At 38.9% G+C, this 20,487-nt stretch overlaps 1 protein-coding gene across 1 annotated transcript; it reads right to left on the bottom strand.

Moving 5' to 3' along the window:
• Nucleotides 1-18,491: 18,491 nt before the first annotated feature.
• Nucleotides 18,492-19,046, bottom strand: LOC129872286 (uncharacterized). Its single transcript, XM_055947219.1, has 2 exons — nt 18,935-19,046; nt 18,492-18,823 (listed from the first exon to the last, which is right to left on the bottom strand). The coding sequence occupies exons 1-2, from the start codon at nt 19,044-19,046 to the stop codon at nt 18,492-18,494; spliced, it is 444 nt and encodes a 147-aa protein (XP_055803194.1).
• Between the last annotated feature and the right edge of the window lie 1,441 nt (nt 19,047-20,487).

Raw genomic sequence — 20,487 nt, 5'->3', positions numbered from 1 at the left:
CCTTGTGGTGTGCATTTTTATGACTTATGTTTAATATATAAAACATATTTGGCCTTAGTCTAGGCCTAGACTAGTGATTGTAATAGATTTGCATAATTTTAGAGCCGTTAGTGTCACGACCCAACCCCGTAGGTCGTGACTGGGGTCCGACCTGGATCCTGTATACATAACTATCAGATATAAGAACTATACATACAAACCCTAGTGGGTGATAACACTTTCATATACGTTTAGCCTCTTTCATTCGTATCACATCATGAAAGGTCACGCAAGTCGACAAGGCTGTCATAACATAATAACATCTACAACACGCTGTATATGCACAACTGAAATAAACTTACAAACAACCCACATACATATGTCTACATACCTCTAAGAGTATCAACGGTAACATATAGTGGGACAAGGCCCCCGCCGCCTCTTTGAATAAATGAAAGAAAATATATACACCAAGGATCAGTACCAAAAACTAGGCTCCGATACAATAGAGCTTCTTCCAAATTAGCTGAGCAGAATCCTAAGCTGGAAGACTTCCAAAACCTGTGTCTATACTTACAAGCATGAATGCAGCCCCACATCCCCTTAAAAGGAGGGGGTTAGTACGACATATGTACTAAGTATGTAAGCATAAAACATTATAATGAAATTATAGTTGAAATAGGGATGCTGGGGGCAAGTATAACATTTAGCCATCTATCGTACCTACATCTTATAAAATAAAGTCATATATACTATCATCACATACTGTAACCAGCCCGTTCAGGGACTCGGTGTAACAACTACCTCATTATGTCATCATAAGCATATATGTACCATTAGTGTTGTGGAACATATAGCCTGATCCATGTATATAGAAAGTACACGCCGAGGAACAATGAACTGATCCATATATTATATAATAATATTGAGGAATGATGGCTCGATCCATGCCTCATATAATAATGCCAAGGTACAATAGCTCGATCCGTATATCATATAATAATGCCGAGGTATAAGGAACCGATTCATATATCATATAATAATGCCAAGGTACGATGGCCTAATCCGTATATCATATAATAATGTGGAGGTACGATGGCCCGATCCATAGATCGTATAATAATGCTGAGGTATGACGGCTCGATCCATATATCGTATAATAATGCACATATGTGCATGTAAAACTTGGTAACATATCAAACATCCCTCAAATATCATCATAAAGTATGTCCAAGAACCTCTAGGTATAGGAACTTTCACATTCAATCACTATTCAGTATATAGAAGGCTTGAGGGTCGTAGTCCAACTACTTTAAGACCCTTACCATTCAAAAGTGAGTACAAGTCATGAGTTATGCCTAGAACCTACAAAGGGAATTACCTCTAACTTATATCATATATTGCTTCACTTAATTAAACTATTTCAAGAGAGGGAAGGGATAGGCTTCATGTGTACTACTTTTCATCATATCGACGACTTACAAGGCCATAACTCAACTATCGCAGGAGTTCGAACATTGAGAAGTGAATAAGATTTACGAACCATACTTGGGGTTCTATGAATGGAATTATTCCCACATTACATATACAATCCACTTAAGACTACGACATGCCAAAAGAAAGAAGAGATAGGCTTTACATACCTTTTATGGATTCTTCTTAACCGTGCTTGTCTCGTCGTTCTCTGAACCAATTTAACACGAAAGTAAGACTAATGTCAATAACCCTTGACTTTATAGCTTCCATATGTACAATTAATCCTCCATAGGAATCATTCCCCTCATTTATCCTTCTTGACTAGTGTGTCTACTAGTTAGGAAGTTAACGGAAATTGGGCAGCATCGCCCCTATAACCTGCCCTATCCGAACTTCCAAATACATATTTAATTAGTGAAGCCAACCAAAATCAAAAATAAGCATCTATGTATAATTAAACCACTTCCATAATACACAATACAAACTCCAAACAATTCGCCCAAAATTACGATACCAAAATAAGGTTTTCAATCGTTAATTCATAAAATTTTTAACCATACAGAACGAAGGGTTATATGGCTGTAATCAGCATCACCCACACCTATTTTGACCCACGTTCCATCCCCGCAACACACAATTAAACCATTTCCATATACAACACCATAATCATAACAACACTACGCGATTTCGATTCGACTAGAACGACTCCAAAATATGGTTTTCAACCTTTATTTCGTAATATCATAACCATATGGAACGGAGCATAATGTGTGTTCAACCAGTAGAAATTATACCCCTATTTCAACACGTTTTCAGACCTGCAACATATACAAACAACTTCCAAATACAATACCACAATAACAACGACACTAGCCAAACTTTAGGCCGACTAGAACCGCTTCAAAACAGCCCCTATACGCTTCAGCAGTAACCTGCATACTTTCATGTTCTCCGTACATATTTATATCCCATAAAATGTATAAACCCTTACTCAAATATGTAAAAAGGGAATCAAACCATACCTTAGCAAACGGGCTTCCGAAACTTGCCAAAAATTGACTTCGGAGCTCCTTGACGTAGCTGAGCTTTGGTGGCTGCTCGCTGCCCTATATTTCTTCCCCAACCAATTAATTTAAGGTGTTAAATAATTTTATTCAACCGATGGACACCTTTGATGATTAATTCACGGAGTGAAATTGGAGGGCTTACCTTTTTCTCTCTTGGGCGTGTCTTTCTTTTCTTTCTCCCAAGTTTTCTCTCAACTTTTCCAAGTCTAAAAATGAAAGAATAAAGGAAAATTCAGCATATTACACCTATATATATATATCCCTCCTTAGAAGGTGACACATAGAAACCCCTAGGGGTGACACGTATCCATCCCCTAAGGTACCACCTCACCTCATGCATCCACCCACATGCTGCCACATGGCATGGTGGGGACAACCTCAAGTAGGTGTGTCACCTACTTACCCCAAGTAGGTGCATCACCTACTTGTCACTTACTTGCTTCTTTTTGTAATTTGGAATCTAGTTTTTGCTCCTTTTTGTAGATTCGTAATCTCGTCTCATTTTAAGAATCTATATAATCCTTGCTACTTAAGCTTGACGTGTTCTCAAGTAGCTTAATTACGTAGGACATCCAAGTTTGTAGCTTACGCAAGTAGGTTCAGTACCACGACTCCTTATTTGGCCTCCAACTCCATCCAAAGCCTTTTAGACCTATTTCCAACCATCTCTACTCATGTAGAACTTCATAGATATCATGCATCACATGGAAATCTTTTAGGAAAAAAATATGCTTCAACGTACAAAGGTGTGGGGTATAACATCCTTTTCCCCTTTAGAACATTCGTCCTCGAATGTTAATTATCATAAGGTCCAAAAAGGATTTCAGGAATTCTCTGCAATGGTTTCATACACAAGCCTTTCTCCACAGCTTGTTGAACCATGTCTGGGCCTATTAGTTGTGTTTTACCAATATCCAACCAACCAATGGGCGACCTACATTTTTTGTCATTCAAAGACTCATATAGGGCCATCTAGATACTAGAATGATAGTTATTATCATAGGTAATCTCGACAGGTAGTAGGCAATTATCCTAGCTACCTTTGAAGTCAACCGTATAGGCCCACAACAAATTGTCTAGCATTTAGCCAGCAAGCTTAGTATGTCCATCAGTCTGAGGGTAAAATAGGGTACGAAGACCTATTTGTCTTCCCAATCTCCTTGTGGAGTGATCTTTAGTAGTTAACTGTAACTTGGGCTCCTTCGTCTGACACAATAGCTATGGGAACTCCACATAACCTCACTATCCTCTTAACCTATAACTTCACATAGTCTCAGCTGAACAGGTAGTCCTTGATTGAAGGAACATGAGCTAATGTTAGTAATCGACGAATAATATTTCATATAAAATCATCCGTCCATGGAGTGCAAAGTGAGTCTTGTAACCTAGGTCATATTGTCGAATCTTCAACCTTGTGTATTACTTCTTGCCTTTTTTAGATGACATCAACTGGTACCCTTACCCTTATGGTTTTGCTTTTTGCCCTTCAGAGTTGGGTTATTGAGTGGTGCTGAAGTTCCCTCACACAACGACCTTTATAGACGCTTTGTGTTTTGTCTATCATTAACAAGTATAATGTTGAAGGGGTTTGGCATATAAGTGCGCCATCTATTAGTAACTAGCTACTCCTGCTCATTTTGTTTAAGCCCTTTTACAACTCCCTTAATCCAACTTGTAACACTCTAGGTACATGATCTTGTGTCGTTGCTTCGTCGTTAGTTCAGATTCTTCCACGGTCCTTTTACTCAGATTTGGCTCCAATTTTTCTATCACACGTTACATTTCAATCCTTGTAATAATATGCGAAGCCACTCAACTCAGCCCAAGATTTACTTTATCGTTATCTTACTAATCTTTATGTTCTTTCTTTCCCTCTCCTTTTTTATCTTACAACCAGTATCGGGGTAGATCTTTGGTTCAACCATGGCCATGCCCTCTCGGTAATTTGGTTTAACTCCACTTTATCTTTTTCTGTAAAGTATTCAAAATGTCATGACCCTTTTCCATCATGTATTCTTCTTCTTGGTCTTATGCTGAATATACCAATGCTCGTAGTTTCCACCCTTACTCTTATCCAACTGGTATGAGGTAGATGCAGTCTCATCATCTTCTGGTGCATTTTTCTTTTCATACCACATTCATACTAGAACTTGCTCGTACTAGTGCTATTTTATCCTACTTCTCCCCTTTAGGGTGTACCCATGTCATTCTCCATTTATTTTCAACTGTTCATACGCTTATGATTCTGTTCCAGCATATTAGATATACTGCACCATGTCCATACCTTTTGTCAGATCATATATACTTTAGGTTGCCCATGTAAGAACCTTAATACAACCATGGGGTGCTTGGAATTCTCGATAATTAGTACACAACCTAGTCTAAGTGTTGGTACCCGAGTCATATAATTAATGTAGTAGTTTATTCAGAGTCACCTTCCTTTCCTCCCAGTCAGTGATTAGCTAGTGCCCATAATTGCTTCAGCTTCTCCATTTGGGAGCACTTGTATTCTAGTGACCCGTGTTTCTAGCTTTTTTATAACACTATCTTTATCCGAGTGGATACCACTTGTTCCTCTTACTAGATTCGCAATACATCAATTGTTTTGCAGAGCTTCCTGCCTCATCCTCGAGGGGTCTTACTATTTCCCATGGTAGAATCACATATCCACAATACCTCTTTATGTTTCATAAGCTTTAATCCTTGTCGGGTACGTGAGGTTAACTTCCAACCCTTCTCATTCATCAACTTTACTTTAATAGCGGTCTTGTCTTCTCGCCTTTCCGTACTACACCTTCAGCTCATAGCTATCTATTCCCCTTTTTGTCTGATGCTCATACATAATTGATCACGTCTATCTGGAGTGCTTCCTGTAGTAGTCCTTTTATTCTTCTAGTCCATGGCCATTTTTTATGCCCGAGGAGTTTCATGTTACCCCTATGTCCTTTGGGAAAATCATTACTTAGTATCACTGACCCTTTTGAATCCTTCTAGTATGTTATCCAACATGTGAAACATATGACTCCGGACAGCCCATAAGTTCATGTCTTTCATCCACAAGTTACCTTTTCATTTATTCACTTAAGAACAAATAAAAGGTTATCCCTAAAGCATTCTCCAACCACCACCAGAAGGGAATTAAAATCCATAAGCGTCACAATAATTTTTAGTGCTTAACTCACACGGTTTCCTTCTAGGTTTATTCTTGAGTCGTAAACAAATTATTCAGTTCACCACTAATGGTTCAGGGTTCTGTACTTTCCCATAATAGTGGAATCCAATTGCTGGACAATCCTTCAATAAGAGTTTTCTTCCAGAATAAAACTTCCCAAGTGAACATAGGGCCCCCCTTACCAACAACACAGAGGGTACCCTACAACTTTAGTTCATCATAATAAAGGCACTCAATATCGACTTCCAAGCTGTATGATGACCTTATATCTCATTCTCTTTTTATTCTAGAAAATTTTGGCAGAGTTTTCTCTATATTTCTTACTATCCCAAAACCTGCACTCAGAAAATACCAACAATGCCTCATAGGATAGACATATATACTCATATCATATCATATCATATCATAGCCATATAGGGCGCCTAGTATCAACAGTATGAAAATAGAATTACCTCATATGTCCGCTCGAACTGCACCTATTACACTGCCCTATGTACTTCTCCTTTCTATTTTTCACTTTACATATCAATTGTGTTTCAATATCTTATCTGACATATATCTTTCGTGCCTTTGCTTACCTATGTGCTTTGTAACTTCTAATATCACCAGTCACTTTGTTCTATAAATGTTGTTCTTCTGCTGAAGTCAAAGGTTAGTACGAGAAATTTCATTTCCTATGACTTGGCTCTATCGCACGATCTTAGATACGAAAGGAAAGTAACATCCTAAATATCCTGCAACCTTCTATTTATAGATGTGGTGCATAACATACCGATAAACAAGACTCTACTAGACACGGTCTATAGACATTCCGAGGAAGAACCTCTCTAATACCACCTTTGTCACGACCTAACCCCATAGGCCGTGACTGGGGTCCAACCTGGACCTCCGTATACATAACTATCAGATATAAGAACTATACATACAAACCCTAGTAGGTGATAACACTTTCATAAATGTGTAGCCTCTCTCATTTGTATCACATCATAAAAAGGCATGCAAGCCGACAAGGCTGCCATAACATAATAACATCTACAACACGTTGAATAGGCAAAACTAAAACTAGGCTTCGATACAATGGAGCTTTTTCCAAATTGGTTGAGCGGAATCCTAAGCTGGTAGACTCCCAAAACCTGTGTCTATACCTGCGAGCATGAACGCATCCCCCCAAAAGAAGGGGGTCAATACGATATATGTACTGAGTATGTAAGCATAAAAAATTATAAAGAAATTACAGTTGAAATAGGGATGCTGGGGGAAAGTATAACATTTAGCCATCTACCGTACTTGTATCTTATAAAATAAAGTCATACATACTATCATCACGTACTGTAACCAGACCGTTTGGGGACTCGGTGTAACAACTACCTTATTCTGTCATCATAAGCACATATGTACCATTAGCGCTTTAGAACATATAGCTCGATCCATATATATTGCAAGTACATGCTAAGGAACAATGGCCCGATCTATTTATCGTACAATAATGCCGAGGAATAATTGCTCGATCCATGCCTCATATAATAATGCCGAGGTACAATGGCTCGATCTGCATATCATATAATAATGCCAAGGTACAATGACCCAATCCGTATATCATATAATAATGTCGAGGTACGATGGCTCGATCCATATATCATATAATAATGCCGAGGTACGATGGCCCGATCCATATATCATATAATAATGCCGAGGTACAATGGCTCGATCCGTATATCGTATAGTAATGCACATATGTGCATGTAAAACTTGGTAACATATCAAACATCCCTCAAATATCATCATAAAGTATGTTGAAGAGCCTCTAGGTATATGAACTTTCGCATTCAATCACTATTCAGCATATAGAAGGCTTGAGGGTCGTAGTCCAACTACTTTAAGACCCTTACCATTCAAAAGTGAGTATAAGTCATGAGTTATGCCCAGAACCTACAAAGGGAATTACCTCTAACTTATATCATATATCGCTAACTTTTTCAAGAGAGGGAAGGGATAGGCTTCACGTGTACTACTTTTCGTCATGTCGACGTCTTATAAGGCCATAACTCAACTATCATAGGAGTTTGAACATCAAGAAGTAAATAAGATTTATGAACCATACTTGGGGTTCTATGAATAGAATTATTCCCACATTACATATACAATCCAATTAAGACTAAGACATGCCAAAAGAAAGAAGAGATAGGTTTTACATACCTCTTATGGATTCTTCTTAACCGTGCTTGTCTCGTTGTCCTCTGAACCTATTTAACACGAAAGTAACACTAATGTCAATAACCATTGACTTGATATCTTCCATATCTAAAATTAATCCTCTATAGGAATCATTCCCCTCATTTATCCTTCTTGACTAGTGTATCGACTAGTTAGGAAGTTAATGGAAATTGGGCAGCATCTCCCCTATAACCTGTCCTATTCGAACTTCCAATTACATCTTCAATTACTGAAGCCAACCAACATCAAAAATCAGCATCTATGTATAAGTAAACCACTTCCATATTACACAATACAAACTCCAAACAATTCGCCCAAAATTACGATACCAAAATAAGGTTTTCAATCGTTAATTCGTAAAATCTTTAACCATACAGAACGAAGGGTTATGTGGCTGTAATCAGCATCACCCACACCTATTTTGACCCACGTTCCATCCCCGCAACACACAATTAAACCATTTCCAGATACAACACCATAATCATAACAACACTACGCGATTTCGATTCGACTAGAACGACTCCAAAATATGGTTTTCAACCTTTATTTCGTAATATCATAACCATATGGAACGGAGCATAATGTGTGTTCAACCAGTAGAAATTATACCCCTATTTCAACACGTTTTCAGACCTGCAACATATACAAACAACTTCCAAATACTATACCACAATAACAACGACACTAGCCAAACTTTAGGCCGACTAGAACCGCTTCAAAACAGCCCCTATACGCTTCAGCAGTAACCTGCATACTTTCATGTTCTCCGTCCATATTTATATCCCCATAAAATGTATAAACCCTTACTCAAACATGTAAAAAGGGAATCAAACCATACCTTAGCAAACGGGCTTCCGAAACTTGCCAAAAATTGACTTCGAAGCTCCTTGACGTAGCTGAGCTTTGGTGGCTGCTCGCTGCCCTATATTTCTTCCCCAACCAATTAATTTAAGGTGTTAAATAATTTTATTCAACCGAGGGACACCTTTGATGATTAATTCACGGAGTAAAATTGGAGGGCTTACCTTTTTCTCTCTTGGGCGTGTCTTTCTTTTCTTTCTCCCAAGTTTTCTCTCAACTTTTCCAAGTCTAAAAATGAAAGAATAAAGGAAAATTCAGCATATTACACCTATATATATATATCCCTCCTTAGAAGGTAAAATGTGGCAACCCCTAGGGGTGACATATGTCCAGCCCTTAGGGCGCCATCTCACCTCATGCATCCACCCACATGCTGCCATATGGCATGGTGGGGACCACCTCAAGTAGGTGTGTCACCTACTTACCCCGAGTAGGTGCATCACCTACTTGTCACCTACTTGCTTCTTTTCCGTAAGTTTGGAATCTAGTTTTTGCTCCTTTTTGTAGGTTCGTAATCTCGTCTCACTTTAAGAATCTATATAATCCTTGTTACTTAAACTTGACGTGTTCTCAAGTAGCTTAATTACGTAGGACATCCAAGTTTGTAGCTTACGCAAGTAGGTTCAGTACCACGACTCCTTATTTGGCCTCCAACTCCATCCAAAGCCTTTTAGACCTATTTCTAACCATCTCTACTCACGTAGAACTTCATAGATAACATGCATCACATAGAAATATTTTAGGAAAAAAAATATGCTCCAACATACAAAGGTGCGGGGTATAATAGTTAGGCCTTAAAATATCTCCGATGTTACTTTAGATGACCTAGTTCCCTATATATTTTATATAGAAAATGTTAGTCTGATAGTCTGTGTGTTAGCTAAATAGTAACACCATTCTTTGAACTTTATATCTATAATTCCCTTATTTCTATCAATTCCGGTGTACCTAATTCTTAGATTGAAAGCTACTCATCGATTATGGTTGGACATGGTTTTGGCTGGAGTGATTTAATGATGGCACTTTGTTTGGGGGTACTCTCCTTGATGTTCGGTTGTCAGCTTATCCTACTTCTAATTGATTCATCTCTATTCATGGTTCAAGTCCCCTATTTACTCCTTCCGGCATGGTTCAAGTGCATGCCCCGGTATTACTGCTTGGTTTAAGTCCACCGCCACTTGCAGTCATGGTTCAGGTCTACTTCTTGTTATAGCTTGGTTCAATTCCATATTTAATTTCCCCTTGGTTGAAGTCCTTGGTTATATTTATACGTTGTTCAAGTCCACAATTATCCTTAGCCTTGGTTCAAGTCCTTAATTACTCCAAATCTCGGTTCAAGTCCTTGATTCCTTCATCTTCACTTTAGTTCAAGTCCTTTACTCCTATCAGTTTTGGGTAAAGTTTTGGGACTCTAAATTGGTTGGGTTCAAGTCTGCAAAAATTTGTGGAAATCTTGGAATACTTCATTGGATTCTCTTATTTCATTTCAACATTTCCTTATACCTGTTGGATTTATGCGGGTCCGCTTGATTTTTAGTTAAACTTGATCATATATGTACCTACTGGTTTATTTGAGCCTGGTCGGATATAGTTAGCCATACTCATTTCTCTGTGTGTTAGTACACTCATGTGCATACTAGTTAATTTTCTCACTCTTGTTTCTAGTTGTGGTTTAAATTCTAGCATATCATATTAATTTTGCTTTTCTTTCTTAGTCATCCTATGATGCCTATTGAGTACCTATTTTTTTGATACTCATACTACACTAATTATCAGTTTTCATATTGCAGGTCCAAGCACCAGCTACCAGCATTAACATCGAGCCAACTACAGTTAGATTTAGAGAGGTGAGGGTGAGCACATGGTGTTTCATATTTACCCATCTCCTTGTACATATATTATGACTAGTCTTTTTCGTTTTTAGACTATCTTGTTTCTGTGGTCCACTTTTGGGACTTTACTCATTTTATTAGCAACTCTATACTTGTGACTTCCATGTTCTGGGAGGGATCCTTTATTGTATATAGTTTTGGCTTTCGTCTGCTTCTTCATTTGTGATTCCTATTTTTCAATTATTTTTTAGTTTATGTTAGTTTTCTGCCCTTACATCCCATTACTTATAGTTTTGGAATATGGGTTGGCTTGCCTATTGGTGGGTTATAGTAGGTTCCGTCATGACTAATATTATTGGCTTGTGAGTAGCTGGTATCACAGCTCCAGGTTCACCGGCCTTACTTGTATTAGGATAACATCTAGTAGGGTCCTGCAGATCAGTGTAGAGATTCCTGTTTCTTATTTTTAAGAGTCTACAAGATGTCCTTAGGAATTTTTTCACATTTGTATCAGTTTCGTGCACTCTTTCTTATCAGTTTTATGAAATCTCACTTATTTTATTATTTTTACAAGATAGCTTGCCTGTATGGTACTGTGGCTAAGGTAATGCACCCAAGACTGCTTATAAAGACCTAGCTAGGGGTAGAGGTGAAAGATAAGGTTGTGCCAAGGTTACTCCACCAACCCAGGATCACGAGTAGACTCTAAAGCATGAGGTGAAACTGTAGGTAGATCTAGATCAGCACCAGCCTATAGAGCCGAGAATAGACCAATCACCACCTACACCAATTATGGCCCCCGAGCTCCAAGCATCTATCACCCAGTGTTTGATCATACTTTGGGGTATGCTGCAGCAGGCCCCAACTACAGCCAAAGATATGCCAACATATCAGCAGCTCTAGGGATTCAAAAACCAAAGGCCCCTGCCGCTCAGCCTAATGATTTAGAGGGTGTTATGCCATTACAAGAGGAGAAGATACTTGGGATGTTTCTACATCTATCACCACTAAGTTTTTCAGGGGCTATTGGGGAGGATATCGACTAGTTCCATACTACTTTTTGAGAACAACTATATAATTTGGGATTGGTGGAGTCACGAGGAGCCAACTTCACTATATATTAATTAGATGGGTTATCCAGTGGTAGTATTTATATCTAGAGACTAGGCCAGATGGGTCTCCACAGGTGTTATGATAAAAGTTTTCGGAGGACTTCTTGGACCTAATCATCCTAGTGTCAAATTTCAGCTCCATAAACAGTTATTGCGGTTGGTGCAAGACTCCGTGATTGTGTCAAATTATGAGGCTAGATTTCATGAGTTTTATAGAATTTCTATTATGAGTTTACTTAGTGATGAGGAGAGTGTTTGGTGTTTTTCAGAGGATTGAGGTGACAAATGCGTATTGAGACTCATCCATGGTTTTATGGGTCGCTCCTTTCTAGATATCATTGACCATGCCTACACACTTAAGAAGCTTCATCAAGAGGCCCAAAGAGGTCCTTCAGGAGGAAGGTCATCAGAGTATGCCAGGAGGTCCTTTAGGAGGTAGGTCAGGTGGCAGGATTTATACGTGAGGTAGAGGCACCTAGGGACACGTCTATGTAGCTCTAGCTATAGCAGAGGTAGAGGCATCAGACGATGTGATTATAGGTATAATTATTTTATACCATCCGCCCACCTCAACTTTATATAATCTAGACTCCACTTATTCATATGTATTTATATGTTATGCTCCTCGATTGAGTATGAGTCAAGAGACATTAGTAGTGTCATTGCATGTTTCAACCTCGATAGGTGATGTTTTAGTAGTGGATAGGGTTTTTAGATCATGTTTGATGAATATTCAGGGGTGGGACACTCGTACTCATCTTATTTTACATGATATGCTGTATTTTGACTTGATTCTAGGCATGGATTGGTTATATTCTCACCAAGCGGTCTTGGATTTTCATGCTAAGACCATTACATTGGCCATTTATGGTATTCCACAAATGGTGTGGTAGGGCTCTTGTAGCCGCATACCGAATGGGGTTATTTCTTTTATATAGGGTTAGAGGTTAGTGACTAGCGGGTTCTTGGCTCATTTGGATTATGGTTGAATATTAGTAGGGAGGTCCATACGATTGATTCAATACCAATAGTCTGAGAGTATACAAAAGTATTTCCTTCAGACCTGCCTGGCCTACCCCCAGATTAAGATGTTGACTTCGCCATTGCCATAGATATAGGTACTCGTCCTATTTCTATCCCACTATATTATATGGTCCCCATGGAGCTGAAGGAGATCAATGTTCAACTTTAGGATCTCTTAGGTAAGGGATTCATTCGGCCTATTTTATTTCCTTAGGGTGCCCAGTCATGTTTGTGAAGAAGAAGGAAGGTAATATACATATGTGTGTTCATTACAGGCAGCTGAGCAAGGTGATGACAAAGAACAGTTACTCCATGCCATGTATTGATTATTTTTTTTACCAACTACAGGGTACTGTAGTGTTTTATAAGATTGACTTGAGGTCCGATTGCCATCAATTGAGGATTAGGATTGTAGATATCCCTATGACCGCATTTAGGACTCATTACTGCCATTATAGAGTTTCTAGTAGTGTCTTTTGGGTTGACTAATTCACCTGCCGCCTTCATGGACTTGATGACTTGAGTATTAAAGTTGTACCTTGATTCTTTTGTCATAGTAATCATTGATGACATTTTTCTCTACTCGCGGAGTAGGGGTGAGCATGAGCAACATTTGAGGATAATGCTCTAGATTTTGAGAGATCAGTGGTTTTATGTCAAGTTCTCAAAGTGTGACTTTTGTCTTAATTTGAGGCAGTTCCATAGGATTGATCTTCTAAAGGACTACATCCTCTCTATTCTCTACCATTCGAGCAAGGTGAATGTAGTAGTAGTTGCCTTGAGTCGAAAGGTAGTGAGTATAGGTAGTCTAGTCTTCCTTTTTGTTATGCAGAAAACTTTGGCTTTTGACATCAAGTACTTAGACAACGTACTAATTTAGCATGATATTTCAAATTCCAGGCGTGTGCTAACTTATTTGGGAGCTCAATCGTGTCTATTAGATCATATTCCTAGTCGATAATTGGAGGATGAAAATTTGGTAGCCCTTTAAGATTGAGTTTTTGGAGGTGACCCCGGTCATGCTACCTTAGATCCAGATGGGGTGTTGAGGTTTGATGGTCTCCTATGTGTTCCGAGAGATGGGGGTTTGGTCCAGTTGATTATTAGTAGACCTATGATTCTAGATACTCTATCTATCTGGACACCTCTATGATGTATCATGACTCAAGGAAGCATTACTGGTGGAGCGATATAAAGAGAGACATTGCATACTATATATCTTGTTGTTTGAGTTGTCAGCAAATGAAGGCTGATCACTTAAGGCCTAGTTGTGAGGTATAGAGATTACCTATTCCAGAGTGGAAATGAGAGCGTATCACCATGTATTTCATCGTGAGGTCACCTCATACTTCTAGATATTTTGATAGTATTTGGGTCATCATTGATTGATTGACCAAGTCATCACACTTTCTCCTTGTTCATACTTTCTACAATATTGAGAGGTTGGCCCCTATATGCATTATGGAGATGGTTTATCTTCATGGTGTGCCTATTTTTATTATTTTAGACTAGGGCTTGCAGTTCATATCCAACTTCTAGAGGACTTTTCAAGAGGAGTTGGGCACCAGCGTCGACATTAGCATAATGTTTCACCCGTAGATTAATAGTCAGTCAAAGCGCACTATTCATGTTCTTGAAAATATATTATTGTCCTGTGTTATGGATTTTGGAGGTTAGTAGGATCAATTTTTGCTCTTTGGCGGTGCTTGCGTACAATAATAGCTACAATTCTAGCATTCAGATTGTCTTATTTGAGGCCTTATATGGTAGGGTTGTCGCTCTTACATTGGTTGGTTTGAGTCTAATGAGTCCAGGCTCCATGGTAGATACTTGATTGAGGAGGCCTTATATTATGTGAGGGTGATTCAATATAGGCTCAAGACTGCTCAGAGTAAACACTAAAGTTATGAGGATCGTAGGCGTCGACTATTGAGATTTGTCCTTGGTGATAAAGTGTTCCTCCGAGTATCACCCATGAAGGGCGTGATGTTATTTGGGAGGCAGGGCAAGCTTATCCCCTAATATATAGGGTTCTTTGATATTTTATGGATAGTTAGTGATAATGCCTATGAGTTGTCTTTGCCTCAAGAATTCCCACCTATCCATATGGTTTTCTATGTTGCAAAATTGTGCCTGTATGTTCCATATGAGTCTTATGTGCTCCTGTATGATGCAGAGGAGTTGGATGATTGCCTGACTTTTCTTAAGGAGCTAGTTTGCTATTATAGACAGAGATATGAGGTGGTTTCAATCCTGACTCATTCCTATGGTTAAGGTCCGTTAGAGGCGACATCATCTAGTCGAGAAGGCTAATTAAGAGAATGAGCAGGAGATGCGGGAGCAATTCCCCATCTTATTTGAGCCTTTAGGTACTTCTTGGCTCTAAATTTTGCGGAGAAACATTCTTTTAGTAATGGATGTTGTAATGACCCTCCAGGTTATTTTTGAGTTAATTCATTCATTTCATCATTTACAGTATTCCTATAACGACTCCAAGTCATTTATGACTTGCTGGCACTAAATTTTTGGTTGTCTGGTTATTCATTTGGGTTTTATGCCAGTTTCCCTTTTTTTTTATAGCTTTTAAACCTTATTTTGATTTCAGTTATAATGTCAAGAAAATAACCTCATGCCAAAATTCTTTTGATTCTAACAACTTCAAAATGGTGAAATTAGGCTAGTAGCATAGTTAGTACTAATCGCGAGGCTTTCGGTGTGAGGTTGGACTATTAGGCGTTTTAGCCTTTGAAATTTTGCTTAAGGTTGACTTTGGTCAACATTCTTGAAAAATGCACTTGAATGAAAATTCTATAAATGCGGTTTGTTTCGGTATATCAATTTAGGTTTGGAATAACCTTTGTGCAGTTCTCAAGGCTGTTGGTCTATTCTCGAGGCTCCAATCTAATCCCAAGGACCATTATGGAATGTGGCTAAAAATATCACTTTTTGTCAAACTGACCTTGTATGAGAATTTTGACTGCACCATTGAGTCTGTAACGTCGAATTTTTTGGGGTACCATATCTTGTTTATATGAAGGGGATTTCTAACGAATCCCGGGCACCCCTTCGCAGACTTAGCCATTTCCCAAAACACAACTAATGTAGCTATGTCTAGTGCCATCGCTCAATACACCCTTGTAACTAAAGCAACCCTTTCTAATGCGACCAGGGTGTCACTAAAGCGAAAGCTCCTAGGTGGGTGTCGCTAAAGCGACCGCTTGCTAAAGCGATAGGGTCCTCCCTTTATTGAGGCATGCACCCTTGAGATGGTAACTTAAGAAACCTTGGGGTCTCTTTTGCAACTCTTGGGGATTTAATTTAAGTCCCATTTACAGTTATATTTCCACAATTGTAAACTTTATTTTCTTCTCTTGTTTCTTGGCAAAATTGAGTGATTCAAAGACTAAATTTTGGGTAATTGTTAAAACATCATATAAGAGTGTTGAGGAGTTAGAGGGGAGGCATTGTTTGAGGTAAATCGTGCTACAAACCTGCTTCCATTATTGATTTTTGAGCTTAAATTGTGAATTCTTGCATGTCCTTGTTTCTGCTGTTCTGAGCCCCGAATTGTGCTCTATTTTGGAACACAAGTTCGGGGTGGTAAACTGAACCTTTTGAAGTAGTCAATTCCAGAATTACTAGAGCTAGTCCAACATTCCCATTTCATACTCCAAAATTGGTCCGTTTCAGATTTTGGTAATTTTAGTGTCAACACGACAATATTGATGTTGTTATTCTATTTTTGATAGCATGACAGTATTTCGAGACCCTACAAAATGGAAAAGCTATGAAAACGTGATTTGGAGCATGTGCGGTTAGCCTACAAGTAGGCTATGACTTGCCTCTCCATAGACTGAGTATGACTCTGTATTTGTATGTTGAACAATATGGATTTGGGGATGTTTGGTAGTTGATCATGCTAAATTCCTAGAATCCATGCCTTAGTCTATATTTCAGGTATTTCTGATTGTTGAAGTATGTCAGTTGCTATTGTTGATCATTTATACCTTGTGGTGTGCCTTTGTATGGCTTGTTTTAATATTGAAAGCATATTTGGCCTTATCTAGGCCTAGAATTGTGATTGTCATAGACTTGCATACTTTTGGAGCCGTTAGGACTTGAAATCTCTCCGATGTTGCTTCGAACGGGTTAGGTCCCTGTAGAAAAATATGAAAGACTTTAGTTTGATAGTCTGGGCCTTAGATAGGAAGTAACACCGCTCTTGGAACTTCATATCAAGAATTACCTTCTTTTTATCGGTTCCAGTGTACCTGATTCTTGGTTTGAAAGTTACTCGTCAATTCTGGATGGACATGGTTTGGGCTAAAGTGATTTATTGATGGCTCACACGTTGGGGGTACTTCCCGTGTCACTCGGTTGGCTCCTGATCCTATTTTTAATTGATTCGCTACCATTTTATGGTTCAAGTCACTCCACCGGGCGTAGTTCAATGTCACGACCCAATTTCTCAGGTGTTATATTCCGGATTTTTGCTTCTTGGACTATTCCTGAGCTAACGGATATAAATTCAAGGACTTTTAATTTTGATTTTTAAAATGACATGATTTGTTGTAAATGACTAGTTATATGGATAATTTATGTGAAGTAAAAGACATCTCAAGAAGTACCCTTGAGCCAAATCCAAATAGAAGCCATCAAATATTTTTTTTTAAAGTCATGTTTTGGGTAAGCTGACTTTGGGAGGCCATAACCCCTTTATAATTTGGTAATTTGGGAAAACCCTAAAAATGAAAGTTGTAGAAAATTGAAATATATTTCCAACAATAGGTTGTGAGTCTGAAAGTGACATCAGAATAAGGAGATATGCATGTTGTAAGACAGAGGGGTCAAGATGGATAGTAGATACGGCCCAACCCGATTCTAACTCGGGTCAGGCCCAATAACCACATCCTTAAGGGATTTGTTTAAGCTTCTATATTCATCCTCAAATAAGAAAACATCCAGAAATTTCCAGAGAGAGAGAGAGAGAGGAAGTTCTTGAGAGAAAATACCAAATCCGACCAAAATTCGAGTTCCGAAATCCGAAGTTCATGAAGAGAAAATTATTGTACGTCGCGTTGGCTTCAATTTGAAACCTCCCTTAATGATTACCAACCATAGTTTCTAGGTTCTAGGAATCAACGAATAAATTTAGGGAGTAAAATCCTTACTTTAAGTGTGGAAATCCATGGAAAATTGATAATAATTTCCCTAGGTCGCCTCCTATAGTCTTAGGAACTGTTTTTGTAGAAAAAGACCATTCTGAGGTTTTTCCCCTACTTAAATCACATCTATCCCGTTCTGGCGGGACCATCCCTCTCTAACGGGGCCACTCTAGTGGGTTTCATGGAAATAGAAATCTTGGAGTTTGATCTCCAAGCCCCCATTTCTCAACATACATTGTTCCCAAGACGTATTAAAATATACCTTTCATGCTAAATTCAATTCCGAGAGTTTTACTCGCCCGAATGCAATTCCATGAAGAGGCAAATGCTCCGTATTATCTTGGCTATCAGTATGTCCAATCGAATTATAGACTTGACCTCCCATAATTCACATGATTACCCTAGACTTCACCTAACTTAGAATTCGACCACGTATGGCGTAGGCTAAATTGTTTCGAAGTTACTATCCGTTGTTTTCTGGCCCAAAATCCTTCTCCATTGTCTTATTCCTAACGACGGGGATAGGTCATTACAATAGATACCAATTTACCCATCACTCGTCCCCGAGTGACTAACTAGGAAAAATAGGGCTAAAGTAGAGATAGAGTAGTACCTAATTCGTCCAACAGTTGAGCATACTTTTCTCGCCTGTCTTTCTCAGTCTCCCGAATAGCTTCCTCTAACGAACAATGTTTCCATTGTACTTTAACCATGTTGATCTCTTTAGTCCTCAACTTCCAAACATCACGATCAAGAATTGTAATTGTCTCCTCCTTATACTGGAGTTCCTTATCTAATAACACCGAGCCCCATTTAATTATGTAGTCCCCATCTCCATGGTACTTTTTCAGCATGGACAAAAAGACCACTGGATGTACCCCAGACAAGCTATGTGGTAAGACCAATCTGTACTCTACTGGCCCTACACAGTCAAGGATTTCAAAAGGGCCAATATAGCGAGGGCTGAGTTTGCCTTTCTTGCCAAACCTCATCACCCCTTTAATGGGTGACACTTTTAGAAGTAATTGCTCACCAGCCTCTAATGTCATATACCTTACCTTTCGGTCAGCATACTCCTTCAGATGATTTTGAGCCGCTAGAAGCTTAGCTTGAATGCTTCTTACCTTATCTTGAGCATCCCTCATTAAGTCAAACCCAATAGCTCCACTTCCCCAGCTTCAAATCACCCTATGGGAGACCTATATCCCCTCCCATACAGGGCTTCAAATGGTTCCATATCAATACTGTAGTGGTAGCTAATATTGTATGAGAACTCGCACAGAGGAAAAAACTTGTCCAATATCCCCCAAAATCGATCACACATGCCCTCAACATGTCCTCTATCACATAGATAGTCTGCTCTGATTGCCCATATGTTTGGGCATGGAAAGTTATGTTGAAAGTGAGTTGATTACCCAACTCTTCATGCAACTTACCCTAAAATTTTGAGGTGAATTGCGTACCGCAGTCTATAATAATAGAAAGGGGCACCCTGTGCAGCCTTACTATCTTCTTCACATAAATCTTGGTCAACTGTTGTGCATTGTATTCCACTCTAACTGGGATAAAGTGTGGTGTCTTTCTCAACCTGTCAACCACAACCCAAATGAAGTCATACTTTCCAAGTCTTGGGAAGTCCACCAGGAAGTCCATGTCTATTCTCTCCCACTTCCATTAAGGAAGGGGCATTCTTTGAAGCAACATTGCAGGTCTTTAGTTCTTCTATTTCACCTGTTGGCAGCTCTAACACTTGGCTACTTATTCATCTATGCCTTTCTTTATACCCGACCACCAATATAGTCATTTTAAATCTTGATATATCTTGGTCACTCTCGGGTGAATAGATTATTGTGAACTATGAGATTCAGAAAGAATTTTCTAAATTAGTTCATCTATCCGGGGAACACAAATCCTTCCCCTAAGTGAAGCACCCCACCTGCATCAAGTGTTGAGTTTGAAGTCTTCCCCATCAACATTTTTCCTCTAATTTCATTTAAGTTAGCATCTTCAAACTACTTGTTCTTGATCTCTTCTATAAAGTTGGGCCTTAGATTAACTCCGGACATTATCCCACCTTTCTTTAAGATGCCTAGCCTCATGAACCTGGCCTCCAAACCTTGGATTTCTCAATCCAAGGGCCGCTTAAGGGCTGCTAAACAGGCTAGACTGCCCATGCTCACTGGTTTTCGACTCAATGCGTCTGCCATCACATTAGCCTTACCTGGATGGTACTGGATGGTGACATCATAGTATTTAAGAAACTCCATCCACCTTCGTTGTCTCAAATTCAAGTCCATATGGGTGAACACATGATGTAAGTTGTCGTGATCAGTAAACACCTTACACTTGACGCCGTACAGATAATGTCTCCATATTTTCAGTTCAAACACCACCACTGCCAACTCTAAGTTATGAGTCAGGTAGTTCTTCTTATGCACCTTTAATTATAGAGAAGAATATGCTACAACATTCTTATCCTGCATCAACACAGCACCCAAATCGGAATGTGAAGCATCACAATAAACAATGAAGTCTTTACCTTTGACCGGGAAGGTTAAATATAGTGATGTGGTCAGAAGAGTCTTA

Source organism: Solanum dulcamara, chromosome 2 (assembly GCF_947179165.1).
Source record: "Solanum dulcamara chromosome 2, daSolDulc1.2, whole genome shotgun sequence".
In the NCBI taxonomy this organism is placed as follows: Eukaryota; Viridiplantae; Streptophyta; class Magnoliopsida; order Solanales; family Solanaceae; genus Solanum; species Solanum dulcamara.
The sequence above is the reverse complement of the archived record's forward strand: the minus strand, read 5'-3'. Positions and strand labels throughout refer to the sequence as shown.

Bases quoted from the DNA above. Each gene is read 5' to 3' on its own strand.
- LOC129872286 (XM_055947219.1), bottom strand. From the start codon at position 19,046: ATGAGGGATGCTCAAGATAAGGTAAGAAGCATTCAAGCTAAGCTTCTA. The intron at 18,824-18,934 runs GTGAGCAATTAC...TTGACTGTGTAG, and splicing joins GTATATGACATTAGAGGCTG to GGCCAGTAGAGTACAGATTG.